The sequence below is a fragment of the Uloborus diversus genome, chromosome 2 (genome assembly GCF_026930045.1).
Source record: "Uloborus diversus isolate 005 chromosome 2, Udiv.v.3.1, whole genome shotgun sequence".
Lineage (NCBI taxonomy): Eukaryota > Metazoa > Arthropoda > Arachnida > Araneae > Uloboridae > Uloborus > Uloborus diversus.
In genome coordinates, this window is record NC_072732.1 from 109,768,734 (window position 1) to 109,785,807 (window position 17,074).

General features: G+C 32.9%; 1 protein-coding gene across 1 annotated transcript in view; it reads left to right on the top strand.

Moving 5' to 3' along the window:
* Positions 1-344: 344 nt before the first annotated feature.
* The window catches only part of LOC129216476 (prolyl 3-hydroxylase 1-like), a 42,906-nt gene continuing 26,176 nt past the window's right edge, over positions 345-17,074 (top strand). Inside the window, exons 1-3 of the mRNA XM_054850691.1 lie at positions 345-773; positions 9,615-9,767; positions 11,908-12,079. Of these exons, the coding sequence (XP_054706666.1) occupies positions 345-773; positions 9,615-9,767; positions 11,908-12,079 (754 nt within the window). The remainder of the gene's footprint in view (positions 774-9,614; positions 9,768-11,907; positions 12,080-17,074) is intronic.

Below are 17,074 nucleotides of genomic sequence, written 5' to 3' on the forward strand. Positions count from 1 at the left end.
TTTGATCGTAACGCACGTGACTTGCCTTTTCATGAAAGTTAGCTTTGATTGGAGTGTCGTTTGCTGCTGAACTAGAACTACCGCGGTTTAACCACGAGCGTTCGGAAACACAGCTGTTCTACCGGAATTCCTAGAGAAATTCCAAATACGTCATAACCACACCGGGCTAACCACGCGGTGTAACCGGTGGATCGTTTCCGAACGCAGCCTTTTTTCTTTTGTCGTCTGCCCACATCTGTCCAAAACATCTGTTTTAGCGCAACTCCCAGATGTTTACATTTGTTGAGAAAATGTGCGTGGTTTTCAAGTTCCTATAAAGTGTATTACTCGTTAAAAACTTAATGATGTATTACATTCTTGTGTTACTTTACTTCACGTTTTCTCTCAATTTTGTGAACTTGGAAAATTCGTCCGGTTTTTCAAAAATAACGTATGAAAACTTTTTTAAAGCAGGTGTTGATGCCTATTTAGAGAACCGGTGGAAAGATTGTGTGACATTGTTTGAAAAATCAATTGAAGATTATATTTATTATACAACTGTCACAGTTCAGTGCCGTAAGAAGTGCGAATATCCCAATTTAGATAATGTGTGGAAGGAAAATATAAACATTTCAGACATATGGGAGTTCCAGACGTTTATAACCGCAAAAGCGTTATGTCTTATGAAATGTCAAAAATCTTATTTTTTAAATCGGCCTAAAATATCGAAAGAAGTAGATGCTGATTTTGAAAAGAAAGTTCCCTACAATTATTTGCAACTTTGTTATTTTAAGGTTTGATTTACTTAATATATTAGTTATTGCTGGGTCATTCCATGTTAACTCAACACACCCATTTTACCTCACCCCCTCAGATTTTGATAAAATTTGGCACACATATAGTGGGCACTAAGAATAACAAAAATACAAAATTTCAAATTTTTATCTTGAATAGTTTTTTGTGTTCGGCCTTGTAAAGTTTTCAAAAAATCGTGAAAAAACTACAAACAAAGCAATTTTCAAATTGCTCTAAAAGCTGTCAAAATTGAGTTAGAGAGGTGGAACCGGTGTTATTTTGTAGCTTTTTTAATGCTCTTTTAAGAGATATGCAACATGTCCTATGTAGTAGTAAAAAAAGTTTTTTTGGTGCAAATCAAATTTTTGATTTTGATTTTTTTCAAAAAGTACCACTTTTAAAATTTTGAAAAAAATTCTATAAATAGACAGTACTTTCATAAACTGCCATGCAAAGTTTTATGATGGGATGGTAATGGGATCTATGCCAAAAAAAAATATTACTGACCCCTATTTTTCTTAAATACCAGATTTTGACCAAATAATAATTATTTTATTGTAGTAAAATATATTGTAGTAAATGCTTTCATGACAGATATGAATGTATTGTACTTTAAATTCTTCTTATAAAAATATTAGTAAAAATTAAGGCAAATAAAATACCAAAATTTAAAATTATATCAATTTATGCTGTATGAATACAAATACAATAAATATTTACAATAAAATTTTCATAAAAACAGTTTTGACCAAATAATAATAATTTTAATGTAGTGATATAAGATTTTATGAAAAATCACTTGAGTAGGGGAAACTGGGAGGTTTGACCCACTTTTTACTAAGCAGGGTTCGTACGGGTCATGGAAATCCTGGAAAGTCATGGAAAAAAATTTAGCGAATTTCAGACCTAGAAAAGTCATGGAAAATTGAAATTTTTGTTCAAAGTCATGGAAAATTATTTAAAGTCATGAAAAAATGTCTTGGGCAAAGAGAAAGTAACAGTTGCTAAAAGAACATCAGAAATATTGAGTGATTTAAGTCTTACATATTAAAACTGGAAAATTAAATGATCGCAAAAACAATTCTGAATTTTGAAATCTCACTACATCCACTTCTGTAGCAGCCGCTCGTCTTTTTTTGCAATGTGATTTTACTGCTTGGACATCACTCATTTTGCATTTACCATTATTTTCAAGACTTTTGTTATTCTGTAGTAGTGAACTTGCATTCTTGATTTTGCCACGCCCACTTAGAAAATGCAATTAAATTGCAGTTTGTTTTCATCACTCGTAAAAACTTTATTACTAAATTTATCAGAGTTTACCTCAATTTGTTGAAAGTTTTAGAAGATCTTTAGTCAGGTGATAAAACACAGAAATAGGGGAATTCTAATTCTCTAAAACAGTATTGCCCAACATACGGCCCGCAGAACTAATCCATGCGATCCACTGCTACGTTCAATGTCATGAATCTATGTTCTGGAATTGCAGAACCTATTAATTTATATGCATTTGAAAATGTGCAAATAAGTAAACAAGTATGTTTGAAACAGAAGATTTATTCGCTACTGAATATATTTTTCTTTCTTTTTTTTAACTATAAATATCTGGTTTAGAATCATGAATTTACTAAAGAATGACTTTTCTTTAAAGAACCAAAGTACTGTCAAGTTATGTGTATGCTTAAATGCACTGCTGATGCTAAAAGGCAATTTTTGAAGCAAATGTAGTGAAACTTAGTAATGACTCATTCAACCTTCGTCCCATTCATTAACATTCTACCTGTTTATAAAGATTATGAGACATTTAAGCACCGATATTTTTCATTCACTGTAGTTTTACTAACTTAACTAAAAGTTATATGATGAAGTCAAATAAGAATAGTTGAGTTTTTAGGTGTACACTGATATTTTTTCAATCGCAAGTAAGTGCTTCGATGAGGTAGAAGCATTTACGTAGAAGTTTCGCTAATGCTCATTTTCAAAAAATTTCCAGTTTGAAATTAACCTCTTCATGTAACAAGGTCATGAAATTTTTTTATGAAGTCATGAAAAAGTCTTGGGAAAGTCATGGAATTTTTTCATCCTAATAGAGTATGAACCCTGACTAAGGTTTTTTTTTTTTTTTTTTAAAGTTTGAATAAAAAAAATTCCTGGTTGACTTTTTTCGAAAGGAAATACATCCAAGCAACTTTTCACATTGCTGTTATTTATTTAAGTTAAAAATTATTTTCTTTATTAAAGATTTTTCAAGAGCGTTCAAACTGGGTCAAACCTCCCCACTTGAGGGACGTTTGACACACCATAAGAGAGGTTTGACATAAAACTATATATACCCTATATATAATATACATTAAATTGTTTATGAAATAAACACTCTGTGCTCATAATAAATTCATAAAACCTATATTTCTAGGCTATATATAAACTGGTTTTGGGGCAAAACTGCTAGTTCTGTATAACATAATGATGTTTTAGAAATCTACAATACAAGTTGAACATACTTTTGTTGTTTGGTGAATACATGAATAGTTATCATTAGTCGACAGCTTTACAATAATTAACAGATTTTATAAGCCTTTACATTTATGAGTGATATAGAAGGGTGAGAATTATTTTAACTTCATTGAAAATTTACACAGAACTAAAAATATTAATTTTAAACAAATAAGAAATCACTACTAACTTAGAAAAGGTTAAAGAAGTGAAAGTGTTGAGTATAAATCAGATTTTATGTAAAGAAGGAGATCCATGTTCAGAAGTTCACTGTTTAAATTTTGAATAAGCCAATTGGGTTTGGTCTATATCATTTTCTAGAAGAGCGTAAGTTCTTCCTGTTGGAGTAACAGGGTCCACTCTTGTTAGTATGTTCACAACAGAGACCCACATTACATCTGAATGCCTGGGGTAGGAAAAAGATTTGGTTGGTCCACTTGGATAAAGAAAAGCAATTTTAACTTCAGCTTGTTCTTCGCTTTTTTCTAATACATAACCAAGCCACCAATTGTTGTCATACACGGCAGTAACGTAGCCTCTTATATCTTCAAATGTAAGTTTCTCAGGAGGTTTCGTTACCTCCTTTTCCCACACCTGAGTATCATTTGAAAAGTACTTCACTAATAATTTTGAACCACTTTTAGGGATGAACGAATGGAACTGCTGTGTACCTTTGATTGTTAAGGCTTCTTTAAATCGGGGCTGTAAAATCTTATCAGTTTCAATGTAATCTTTTTGTGTGGAAAAGGCAAAATCTACTTTTGGAACATTTTCGACTGCCCACTCAAAAAGATCTCTTGGTGTTTGGATCTGGTTTTCGTATGGCCTCTGCAAACTTGCTCGAGCTGCCAGTCTCTTAATTGAACCGCCTACTCCATCACAAGGCCCTTTTCCATGCGCCGTGGCCGAAAAGTACCAGTTCAATACCGAAATCTTTCTGATGAAGACAGGGGCGTAGCTAAGGGGGGGGGGTTTTGGGGACAAACCCGCCCCCCCCCCCGAAACGTTAGTCTCAAAAAAGAGAGAGAGAGAAAGAAGAGAGAAGAGAAAGAAAAAAAAGAAGAAAAAGAAAAAAATCAAACCGACTTCTTTCTGAGTAACAAAGGTCAAAAATTCATTTCGCTCCCCTCCCCCCCAATGCCATTGAAAAGCTGCTCCATGTGTGACCCTCAAGCATAAAGACGTCTACCTCTGCTGCGACAATTTTTTGATAATTGAGTGAAATTTGACACTTCGCTTTAGAAATGAGATTGATTTGTCAAATCCACGAATACAGCAGCCTTTCTTTGCCATAGATTTTGCAAATTGTTAAATATGTTTAATTTTTATGAGCCGCGCAGTGGGAATATTGCATACAGTCGAATCTGTATATTTCGAACTTCACATTAAAGAAAAAATCGAGATAAAGAGGTTTTGAGATACGGGGACTTTAAGAAACTTTTTATAGAAATTTGAAATACAATGGTGAAAATTTGAAATCGATATTAAAGACAATATGGGCTCTTGATTAAAATTCCTCTTTATTAGTTTTGTTAGGTATTTATTCTATTATTACATTATTAAGTGCTTTATTGCGAGTTTAAGGAATCATTTTGACAGTAAAAGAAACTTTAAGCATATCTTTTTCAAGAAAAAGTCTTTTATTGCTTTTTGGTCCCTGTTTTTTTTTTTTTTTTGGATTCATTATTTATCCTTTAAAGATTAGATATTGCTGCAAATCTAACTTGGTCAGTATTCTACGGTTTTCCTTTTTTTCATCACTTGAAAAAAACTTAAACTTTCTTTTCACTCCTATCATTTCGGTTTTCTAAGGAAACAATTTTAAGAAAGAGAGCAACAAAAGAACAGTACTAATCCAGATAACAGAGCGAAATGGTTTTTAACTTAAATGACCTTTAACCATGAACTTGAAATGTTCATTTTACATGTCAAACTTGTGAATTTCACCCCTTTACTCTTCTTCCAAGAAAGTGCGCGAAACGACTGTCCTTTGGTTAATCTTCCTGGAAAGATTATTCGTGCAACGCATTTCTCCATTTTTTCCACTGCTTCCTTTCAGGGGTGCCAGCTTTTGTAGATGTGTGTTAGCCTCTAAATTAAGCAGTCACACTGAACTGAACGGAACATGCTCATCAGATATGTGATTTCCCCCTGATTTGGATAGACTGGTTTTGACAAGACGTTGCAAGAAGTTTTCACTTTAAATTAAATGGAGGGAAAAGAAAAAAAAGTTGAATTTTCTATAACATTAAAAAAAAAAAAATCTTTGCTTTTGTTTTCTTTGATACAAGTATCGGAATTGCGACACCCCATTCCAAAGTATGTAATATTCACCTCCCTCTTATTTTTTTTTAAACTAAAAAAATTTATATGTATATATATATATATATATATATATATATATATATATATATATATATATATATATATATATAAAGAAGTAACCCCCCCCCCCCCCGAAAGTCGGGTCTAGCTACGCCTCTGGATGAAGACAAAGGTTCAAAAAAATTTTCTTATTTTTGTATTGTGCGCCAGAACCGTCTGAAAAGTAATAGATTTTTTTTGGAAGCTTTTGGAACTTATTTGTTAAATAAGGAATGAGTTTCTTGAGAAAAGTGTAGACTGCGATTGTATTGTGTTCTAGGCAGTCAGAAATGACAACGAAGTTCAAGTGTTCAATTTTGCCGTTCTTAAAGTATATCACAAAGGGATGAATGGTGACCTGCTGACTAGTCCAGTGGTAGCTCTGGGCTCATAGGCGGATTTAGAACCGAGTTCCTGGGGGGGCAGCTTTTTTTTAGCATTATTAGTTGTATTGATTACAACTGGCTGGATTTAGGCTTAGCGTGCCCCAAAGCTATTTCAGGTTTTTGGTCTCTTTGGTAGTGTGGTCAACTTTTCTATTGGTGGCAGAAAAAGGCCATTCTTTAAAGCCCCCCCCCCCCCCCCCCCATGCATTATACATAAGGCCTAAGGTGGAAAATGGAGTCTTTTTTAAGTAGGGAATAGAGTATCTCTAATTTCAGGGGGTCGGGGGTTTCTCCCCCGGAGGATTTTTTGTAAAATAGATATAAAACTCTGCATTTTGAAGCCTTAGAAGGAGCAATTGGAACTACCAAAATCTTGGAGACAAATAGCAAAATACTCTTTTGCAAATTACGATAATACACAGTAAAAATTGTTTTTGGGTTGACAAATCAATTACAGCAGTTCTCAGAGAGAAAAAGCGAGAAAGTATAGAAGATTATGCATTGTTATTCGCTTACTTTGGCTGTCGGTTCAATTCAATCAGTTTTTGATCACACCTCCAACCCACCGACAAATACAACAAGGAATTAAATGCAAAATGATCAATAGTAAAAAAAAATGTTTTAAAAGAAATGGTATATGGATTTAGAAAATAGGCCCATTTGGACAATTCATAATTTAAACACTTGATAAGAAATAAAGTTGAAGCACACTTTGCTTAGGAATTTCAAAGACTCATCTAATCCGTTTCATGGACTTGAAAACAGTTAAAATTATTTAAGGCACTTAAATTGGCCTTTCCAGTCTCTGTAATTTAGTACTTGATTGCACTGTTTTACAGTATTGTTCTAACTTTGTAAGAAGGAACTACTTTAAGTTTGGGGCCTCGGTGGCCGAGTGGTGTTGCTCAGTAATTGCTTGCATGCAGAGAGGCATTGGTTTGATTCCCGCCTACTGCCCTGGGTGTTCTTCTGATTTCCTTGTATTGTAATAAATCTGAATTGTGCTATCTGTCTTACGTGTCTGAGCAAACGTCGGACTTCCACCTAAAATGGGGCTTAGTCAAACGAAAGCCGCTCATATTAGCCTCAAAAGTGGATTAACGCCTTCGTTATTCAATACCTTGGGTGTTCCAAGGGGCATCAGGAACAACAACAACATTATAAGTTTAAAAAAAAAAAAAACTATTGATTTCTCATTGCAACAACTTTTTATTTTCAATTACAAGAAGTACAAAAAACAAAAAAAAAAAAATAAAGGTAGTGTTTTTTTTTTTCCTTCTGGACTGAACAGATTAACAATGTGCAGAAGAAGTAAGATAAATGCAAGTACTGCAAAATAATTTCCAAAATTACTGCATTCGGGATTAAATAAACAGCAATATATGAAAAATGCGAGCCACAAAAATTTATGTCAAGTAATATGCTACAGAAACGCGAGAACCATGATTTTTATATTTTTGATGCAGGATGTGGCAAAGAGCTAAATTTGACACATTTCGGCATTTCTCCCCCCTACCCCTCATCATTTGTTATAAATTTTTATGGTTTGTATCCACACTTTTGAAAATTTTCAAGATTTTCAAGCACTTTAAAATAGAATTTATTTTTTCAAGTACTTTTCTTATTTTCTTTAAAGAACAAATCATGAAATTTTCCGGAGTTGGGGGCCTTTAACAAAGCGGGTGCCCTCAACTTTAGCTTGTTTAGTTTATAGGTAAATCCGGTTGTTTTTTAAATCTTTGTTTTAGTTTCCAATTTGTTGAAACAGTCGTTGATTATTTTAAGTATAAAGGCTGATTACTCATATTTTCACTCATATACTAATGGTTTTCAATTCAAAGTAGTCGTTTTCAACACATTTCAACAACCCGGTGACAGCTTTACTCTTTGTAATACAGTGTACGGTGCCCCCCCCCCCCCCCCCCCCCCCATCAGGAAAGGAAAGTCGCTATTTCTCTTCATTTTCACTTGTAAACCTTCCAAAAAAAGAAAAAAAATCATGATTTTTTCTTTTCACATTTTTGAAGGTGTGTTGTTACCATGTATAAAGTCCTCCCAAGACTGGGGGGGGGGGCATTGACCCCCCTCTCCCCCCCCATAAATCCGCCCCATGTCTGGGCTTCATCCTGTAAAACTATGCTGTAATTTTCAGAGAAATCACATGTAATTACAAATTCTGACTCTCTGATGTTTTCTTTAATGTTGTTGAGGAATGATGCTTGTTGCTTTGCAATAAAATCATGTCGGACTAAAGAAGGCATGTTGCTGCAAAATAAATCTGTAAATTCGTCTGAGGTTTTCTCAAACATCTCTAGGTTGCAGCGATTGACTGACACCCATTGGCGAAACTGAACTTTTTCAATTAAGTTTTTTCAAAAGAAGTTTCTAAAATTTTCCGTAAAGCAGCTTCTCCAGGGCAATTCTCACAGTTCCCCATGTTGCAATCTATTGTTGATGGGTTACAAAGCATCTTTGCAATACAGTCCTTGTAGGTTTTCAAGTTACCATCTGTAAGTGAATTTAGCTTAGCATTTTCCATCATCAACTTTATGTTTTGATGAGTTGTGCACACACATACAGAGTGTGTGCCGCTCTGCTCAGCTAATATACAGTGTTTTGGTTTTAATTCCGTGAATTTAGAAAAACCAGTTTTTATATTTGGGTGCTTATCTTTGAAATGATTATAAGCTTCTTTTAGATTACACAAAATAAGTCTTTTTGACATTTTTTTTTCTTGCCTCCATCTGGCAGAGTAAAGTTTAAATAATACAAATCTTATTACTAATAGCATTTTCTGCTGCTGTTTCAACAACAGACTCATCAACAGTAGGGAACTTCCTATTTCCTTTTCTAGATCTCATCATTTCTGTTATTTTAATATTTTAATACTTTACCAAGAAAGAAAAATCAATTTTCTGTAAAACAGTAGCTATTTTCTCAATTTTAGTTCATTTAAACTCATCAGATTTATTATGTACAATGAAATAAGCTTTTTCTGTACTGTACATTGGTGGAGCAGCTTGGGACAGTGTTCCAACCTGCTGCACCACTGTGTATCCCAATCTGCCCCACTTAGATTATTATGTATCAACATTTTAAAAGTTAGACTTCACAGCACAATCCATTTTTTAAGCTTTAAATTATTTATGAAAGGACATGTTTTAATTCCCAAATGCTCTGATTGAAATTATTCCTACTTTAAAAAAATTAACAATGAAACCACCTATTAATGTAACTCCGAACCTTTCAAAACAAAGAAAATTAGATCAATCTTTTCCTGTTTATGTGAGAAATTCCAAAGTACACTGAAGAGTAAATCCCGCTGTCATTGATGATGTCCGAAGAGAACTAATTTCTGGTTGCAAAATTTATGGTGTCCCAAGGTGGGCCATGTTCCAAGTTGCCCCACCTTTGCCTACTGTTGTCTATCTTTCTGCAAGTTTAGGATGAGGAGCAAGCAGGGAAATTTTCTGAATAGATTCACTAAGATGCTAGCCTGTATTTGTTTTCCATTCTCTTTTTTTATGTTCTTTTCTGGAAAGCTGAATATTTAGTCGATAAATATATATTTTAAGCGTTTTTTATGAATTTTTTCAGATGAACGAAGTGGAAAAAGCTGCCTCATGTGCTTACACTTTTCTTATCCATAATCCAGGGCATGAAGTAATGAAGTCAAATCTTCAGTATTATTTATCCATGTCAAACATTGATGTTGACAAAATCAAGTATTTAGAACCAAAGAACTATCAGGTGCGTTTTATATATTTCAGTAAGTGATTTCTGTCAAATGCAAAGAAAATCAAATTCAATCTAAATATTCATCAAAGTTGCTTGGTTTGAGCGGCTTTTTTTTAGATAAAAATGTTTTAAGTTTTACCATAGCAGCACTAATGTTAAAATATTTTGAGTTGTTAAAAAAAAAGAAATACTCCTGTAATAGCTAAGTGTTTTAAAAAATTATTTTTCGTATGCATATATGTTCTTTGTCACAAGTATTTTTCAGCAATATCTGTTTGAAGCAAATCTGCCTTTAAATATGGGATTTGTATTGCCTTAAGTTTTCCTATGCAGGCTGATATTAAGTTTTTTAAATTTTTCAAAATTGAATGAAAAAAATGTTCAAATTGAAGAAGGAAAATGGAAGTCGTTGCCAAGATTGTCCAAACAAAAATGTTTCTTCAAATCAGAAAGTCCTCGAAAGTTATTGGCAGGAGAGGGGATAAGCAAAGACAGACAGACATCCTATCTTAGACATTCCTATCTTAGAACCATACTTTAGTTTTTATATGTTTTTCAATATTAATTTAATTATTTTATTAATTTGACTAGACTAAAGAAAATAGACTGTAATATGGGAAAGTGAGAAGTGAAAGGATTTGTGGGCAGTTTCAAGTTTTGAGTAAATTGTGTTCCAGTCCTGGGTAGGCTTTCATTGAAAAGTTTTCCTAAATCATGCTGTGTAGCAGCAGCTATCAATGCTACTAGTACCAGCACTTGTCCTATGACAGAAGAGAGATTCATCTATCATTTGTACTGGTTATCTCTAAATTTTTATTTTTTGCATTAACAAGGCTCACCCCCCCCCCCCCTTGAAATTAGAACTTCCTTGCTTTTAATATTGTTTTTTCTTTGAAAAAATGTAAAAACATTTCTTCTCCAGCAATTAATGAATAAGTTATTAAAAATGTCAAAGTTTAATAACTCTAATCGGTACTGAAATCAGTTTCTATGAAGAAAATATTCTGCTAAACCATGGGGGAAAATCTTACCCCCCCCCCCTCAAAATTTTGCATATGGGCGCCCTTGTCACTACCTCATGCAAAAATATTAATCACCTGTAATAAATAAGTAATGTAGCTATAGAACAATTTTATTCATTATTGCTTGTTTTTTTTATTATTATTATTATTAAATACTAGCGGGACCAGCGCGGCTTTGCCTGTAGTAGAAAATTAATAGGTCATTTGATTTGCCTGCATATTTACAAATGGATGATGAATTTCTCGCCAATTTGCTATGTTAATTTGCTTGCCCATGTTATGATAGTTTGTTTTGTTTACATTATGGTAATTTGCTCGTACAAGTTATGGTAATTTGCTTGTACAAGTTATGGTAATTTGCTTGTACAAGTTATGGTAATTTGCTCGTACAAGTTATGGTAATTTGCTCGGTAAGATGTTCTTAATGTTGGAATAGAAAAAGAACAAAATGGAATTTTCAAAAAGTTGTTTCGAGGTGCACACCGTCATGCTGGAAACTACTGTGCCAAATTTCATGAAAATCGTCTGAATGATCTAGGTGCTATGTGCGACATAGAGATCCAGACTTTAGCTTTATTATTAGTGAAGAAAATTAGTTTTAAATCTTAGAAGCTATTTTTTAAAAATGTATTTCTAAACTACCACAAACTGTCTCTACTTTGAGAAAAGATCAGAACATAAAAAGTAAGAACAAAAAGCAATCTTTATTAATTTTTTCTTTTTTTTTCTAGAGTTTTTTTGTCATAAGAGTTGCTGGTAATTTTTCTTATCTGCCATTGAAATATTTTAAATAATCATTTGAAATCCAAAATTGTTTACTGTTCTACTTCTGAGAAACAATATTCCACTAATAAACGCATATTTTTCAGAAAATAAATTAAGCTTTCTCTTCACTAAACAGTTAATATTGACTTCCCTCCTCCAACACTTAAACAAAATTTCTGATCAAAAATAATTAAGCAGTGATCAGCTAAGAATGTGTCTGCTATATCTGTTAAAAAAAATGTCTCATTATAATTGCAAATTTGTTACATTTAGTTGCATAAAGAATTTTTTAACAAATAAATCTTCATTATTTTCATTTTACCACTAACTACGGAAAATTTGAATTTCCTGAAATTTCATTGCAGGATCTTTTCTTGAAAGGAGCACTTCTTTATTCGGAAGGAAAATTTGCTGACTCCATAGAAGTAATAGAAGCTTCTCTGAAAGAATATCTGATTGCTGAAGAAAATTGTCGTTTCCTGTGTGAAGGAAGCTTGCCAGAATTAATGCAAGAAGAATTATTTGTATCAATAACTAGTAAGAATTTAATGATGTCATGAAATTTTGATTTGAAATAATTGATGAATAAGTGAGATGCCTCCAGCTCACTTACTTACTATTCCAGACTGATGAGTGCACCACAAACGCGAAACTGAAGTCTTTTTATGTGATTACTGGGCTTCCGGTGTATTGCACGTTAATGTCATGTGGTTAAATGTTGTTCTTATTCTATGCAATGCAGGTTGCTGCTTTATGTAAAATCTCAATAGTTAAATTTTTTAACTCTATGCCCTGAGGAAGAAGGTTGCATAGCTTTTACCTCTAAGGTTGTTTTTACTACTTATGTAGGGAAGAAGTTCATACCAAAAATTGCAAAGGCAAGACTGATATGAATGCTTTTTTGCTTTAGATGTAGTTCTATACTTCAGAATCATCAACAGGTTAAAGCCATTGTCTGTAAGGATCAGGCAGGTTGTGATTGTTGGGATTTTTAATTTTCTTTATTTTCACATAGGTTGTTTCTTATCATGAATGTAATGTAAATCCAAAATTTGAGCTTTGTCTGACTCACCGTTTTTGAGAAAACAATTTTTTTTTGTTTAGGGGGCGTGGCACATTTTTGTTGGTTTTTCAAATTTTCAGATTTTAATGTGCTTGTTGCTTGAAGCACCCTTATAATGACATGGATTTTTTAATTCCATATTACTATATGGCTCTGTTAGATACTGTTACAGCTGTCAAATCGGTGACACTACGAGGGCGACGCCCACAAACTCTGTTTAAAAATGACAGAAAATGAATTTTTTTTTCTATATTCAAGGCCAATTTTCTCAAAGCGCCTTCATGATGACACCAACATTTTTAGATCATTTTCTAGCCACACTTACATACATCAAAAATATGTATCAAAATTGGTGTCACTATAAGGGCGCCAGAAGATATTGGAACTTTTATTCGATAAATTTCACAAAAACACAAATATTTAAAATCTAACTACAACTGTCGCCCTCATAGCAAAGACATGATACTAAATTAGGTTGATAACCAACATGTTTGTCTAACATTTGCACAAAAAAAAATCGGTGTCACTCCTATTATTTTTAGAAATATAATCGTTCAAAGTTAGTACGTTATGGCGTTTTTTTAATATTTATTCATTTAATCTTTTCACCCCCAGATAGTTTTTTTGAGCATATTTATTTTTAATTTAATACAAAAAAGTATATCTTTTAACATAAAAAGCTTTGGGCAGTAAGAGCGTCTTTTTCTTGAATAGAAAATGCTCGTTTTGATATAGGTACAGGCGGATGCAGAGGCGTAGCTAGACCCGACTTTCGGGGGGGGGTTACTTCTTTTATTTTATATATATATATATATATATATATATGTGTGTGTATGTGAACTTTTACATACTTTGGAATGGAGTGCCCCAAGTTCGATACTTGTGTCAAACAAAACAAAATGAAAGGATTTTTTTTTTAATTTTTTTTTGTAATGTTTTGGAAAATTTAACTTTTTTTTCCTTTTTCTCCATTTAATTTAAAGTGAAACTTTCTAGCAACAGGTCTAGTCAAAACCAGTCTATCCAAATCAGGGGGAAAATCAAATATCTGATGAGCGTGTTCCGTTCATTTCAGTGTGACTGCTTAATTTAGAGGCTAACACACATCTACAAAAGCTGGCCTCCCTGAAAGCTAATAGATGGATCCATTTCCGCCTGTGAACTGGATGTTCGACTTTCAATCTCATCGTAGGTCAGACTATTTTTACTAACTTGGTTCGCACTAAAAGCATGAAATAAAATAAAAAAAGACTTCTTGATTATAACCTGCAAAAAATGAAATGACTTTTCATATCGTTATATTTATATGTTGCTTTTTATATGTATTTACATTTATGCTAGTTCTAAAGCAGTTAATAAAATTTGAATTAAAAAAGAGGGAAGAAATATAGGCGGTAGAAAGTTATTTGCACAAAGCTGCATACCATCTGTTCTCCTTTCAAGTTTTTATTTTTAATTTTATTACCTGCTTTAGAATTTACATAAATATCTATTTGAGAGAGCAACAGCAATTTTCGAGTGTTATAAACAGAAATCTTGTTTATTTTCTACTTTTTAATGCGAACCAAGCTAACAGAAATAGTACAGAACAGTCTAGATTCATTTCGTTTTTAAACATTTTATTCCTGTAATGCTATGCAATTTTTCTTTTAAATTAAAATAAAATTTCCTTCAGAAGGGTTCGATGGAATTAATGCTGCTTCAGCACTTCGTACTCGTTTTCTTCAGAGGACGTTAACTTTCTCTTTTTAGAGCAACCATTTTCGTCATTTACATTTTTTTTTTGGGGGGGGGGTTAAAAAGCTTGTTATCGGTTTTGCTCTCTTCATTATACAACAACGTTCACTTAGAATATACTATTCTAAATAGTTCAGACTGCACGTTTTTAAAAGAATACGCAGTAAATATTGGCTGACATTTTCGACAAATCGATGTGATTGCGGTGGATTTTCTGGTTAGCAAAGGCCGTTTTGACTATCACAGCACAACTCCAACAAAAACCTTATGTCTCGAATTCCGGCTATGCTATCATTTTCGGATTCGAAGCGCAATGATCTTCAAAGCAGCAAGCAAAAGCATTTTCTTCAACTCGAAACAGAAAGGGCTGAGGGGGCAAAAAAAGGAGAAATGCGTTCCACGAATAGGTTTTTTAGGAAAATTAACGAAAGGACAGTCGTTTCGAGCACTTTCTTGGAAGAAGAGTAAAGGGGTGAAATTCACAGGTTGAGTATTAGTTGCATTATGGATGAGTATTTCAAGTTCATGGTTAAAGGTCATTCAAGTTAAAAGCCATTTTGCTCTGTTATCTGGTTTAGTACTGTTCTGTGATCGCTCTCTTTCTTAAAATTATGATTCCTTTAAGAAAACCAAGATGATAGGAGGGAAGTTTAAGATTTTTTCAAGTAAAGAAAAATGGAAAATCCTAGAATATTGGCCAGGTTAGATTTGCAGCAATTGCTAACCTCAAGAGGATAAATAATTAATCAAAAAACAAGAAAAAGAAAAAATCAGGCACCAAAAAGCAATAAAAGACGTTTTCTTCAAAAAGATATGCTCAAAGTTTCTTTAAACTGGCAATAAAGCACATAATAATGTAATAATAGAACAAAGACCTAACAAAACTAATACAGAGGAATTTTGATCAAGAGCCCATGTTCTCTATAGTATCGATTTCAAATTTTCACCATCATATTCCAAATTTCTATAAAGTTTCTTAAAGCCCCCGTATCTTAAAACCTCTTTATCTCGATTTTTTTCCTTCCTGTGAAATTCGAAACATACAGATTCAACTGTATGTAATATTCCCACTGCGCTGCTCATAAAATTAAACATACTTAACAATTTTCAGAATCTATGACGAAAAAGACTACATATTCGTAGATTTAACAAATCAATCTCATTTCTAAAGAGAAGTGTGAAATTTCACTCAATTATCAAAAAAATGTTGCATCACAGTGAGGAGTGAGGTGTCTTTACGCTTGAGGGTCAATCATTGAGCTGATTTTCAATGGCACTGGAGGGGGGGGGCAGAGCGAAGTGAATTTTTGACCACTGTTATTCAGAAAAAAAAAATTTGATTTTTTTTCTTTTCTTTTTCTTTTTTCTTTTTTTTTCTCTTCTCTTTTCTTTCTCTTCTCTTTTCTTTCTTTCTCTCTCTCTCTCCTTTTTTTTGGGACAAACATTTCGGGGGGGGTTTTGTCCCCAAAACCCCCCCCTTAGCTACGCCCCTGGGCGGATGTGTTGTGCATAATATGTATAGGTTATCATACCAATATTCATCTTGTTTTTTCGGCCAAACAAATCTATTTATTCCAATTGTTCTTAACATACATTTGACCTCAACTTGCAAATTGATTTTATACGAAAGATGTATAGAGAGAAGCTCTTACAAACATCTTATATAAATGCTTCAAGTTTTCAACTAATAAATACCCCTGCATTGCCACAAGTTCAATTTAATGAAATTGGATGGGCCCTATCTTTACGAGCTCAGTTCAAGTTCACTTCAAAACAGAAGCAGTATTTATAAGAACAATTTACGTTTGGTGGAAATACTGGGAAAAAATAACATCCCTGACAAGTTGCACACTTGATGAGAAATAAAGTTTGTAACGGTGAAAAAACTGTTCCTTGCTTCAGAGTATTGTACTATGAACCAAATCCTATCCCTTTTTTTTCGATGGAAGAAACAAAAAAACGAATGCATTCTCAATACATCAAATGAGATTATTGAAGAAAGCGAACATTCAGAATCTAAAACTGAATTTGAGGATAACGTAGACCAAAACGGAGAAAACATTAAAAATCAAATCAAACCAATTTCAGAAAGACGGTCATCTCTTATTGAAAACTGCTAATTTTGTAGCACTAAAGCATGGGAAAACATGGTATCCCAGAAAAAGAGTAGATGTTGACCATTTGCAAGTTTATGTCAAATGCATGTCAAGAACAATTGGAATAAATAAATTTGTTTGGCCGGAAAAAACAAGACGAGTATTGGTATAATAGTCTAGACATGTTATGCACAATAGATCCACCTGGTACCTATATCAAAACGGGCATTTTCTATTCAAGAAAAAGACTCTCTTGCTGCCCAAAGCTGTTTATGTTATAAGGTACACTTCTTTGTATTAAATTAAAAATAAATATGTACAAAAAAAATCTGGGTATGAAAATATTAAATAAATAAATATAAAAAAAACGCCATGACGTACTAACTTGAAACAATTATATTTCCAAAAATAATAGGAGTGACACCGATTTTTTTTTTTGTGCAAATGTTAGACAAACATGTTGTTTATCAACCTAATGTAGTTTCAGATATCTGCTATGAGGTATCAGTTGTAATTAGATTCTAAATATTTGTGCTTTTGTGATATTATTAAATTAATATTAATAAAAATTCCAATATCTTCTGGCGCCCTTATAGTGACACCGATTTTGATACATATTTTTGATGTATGTAAATG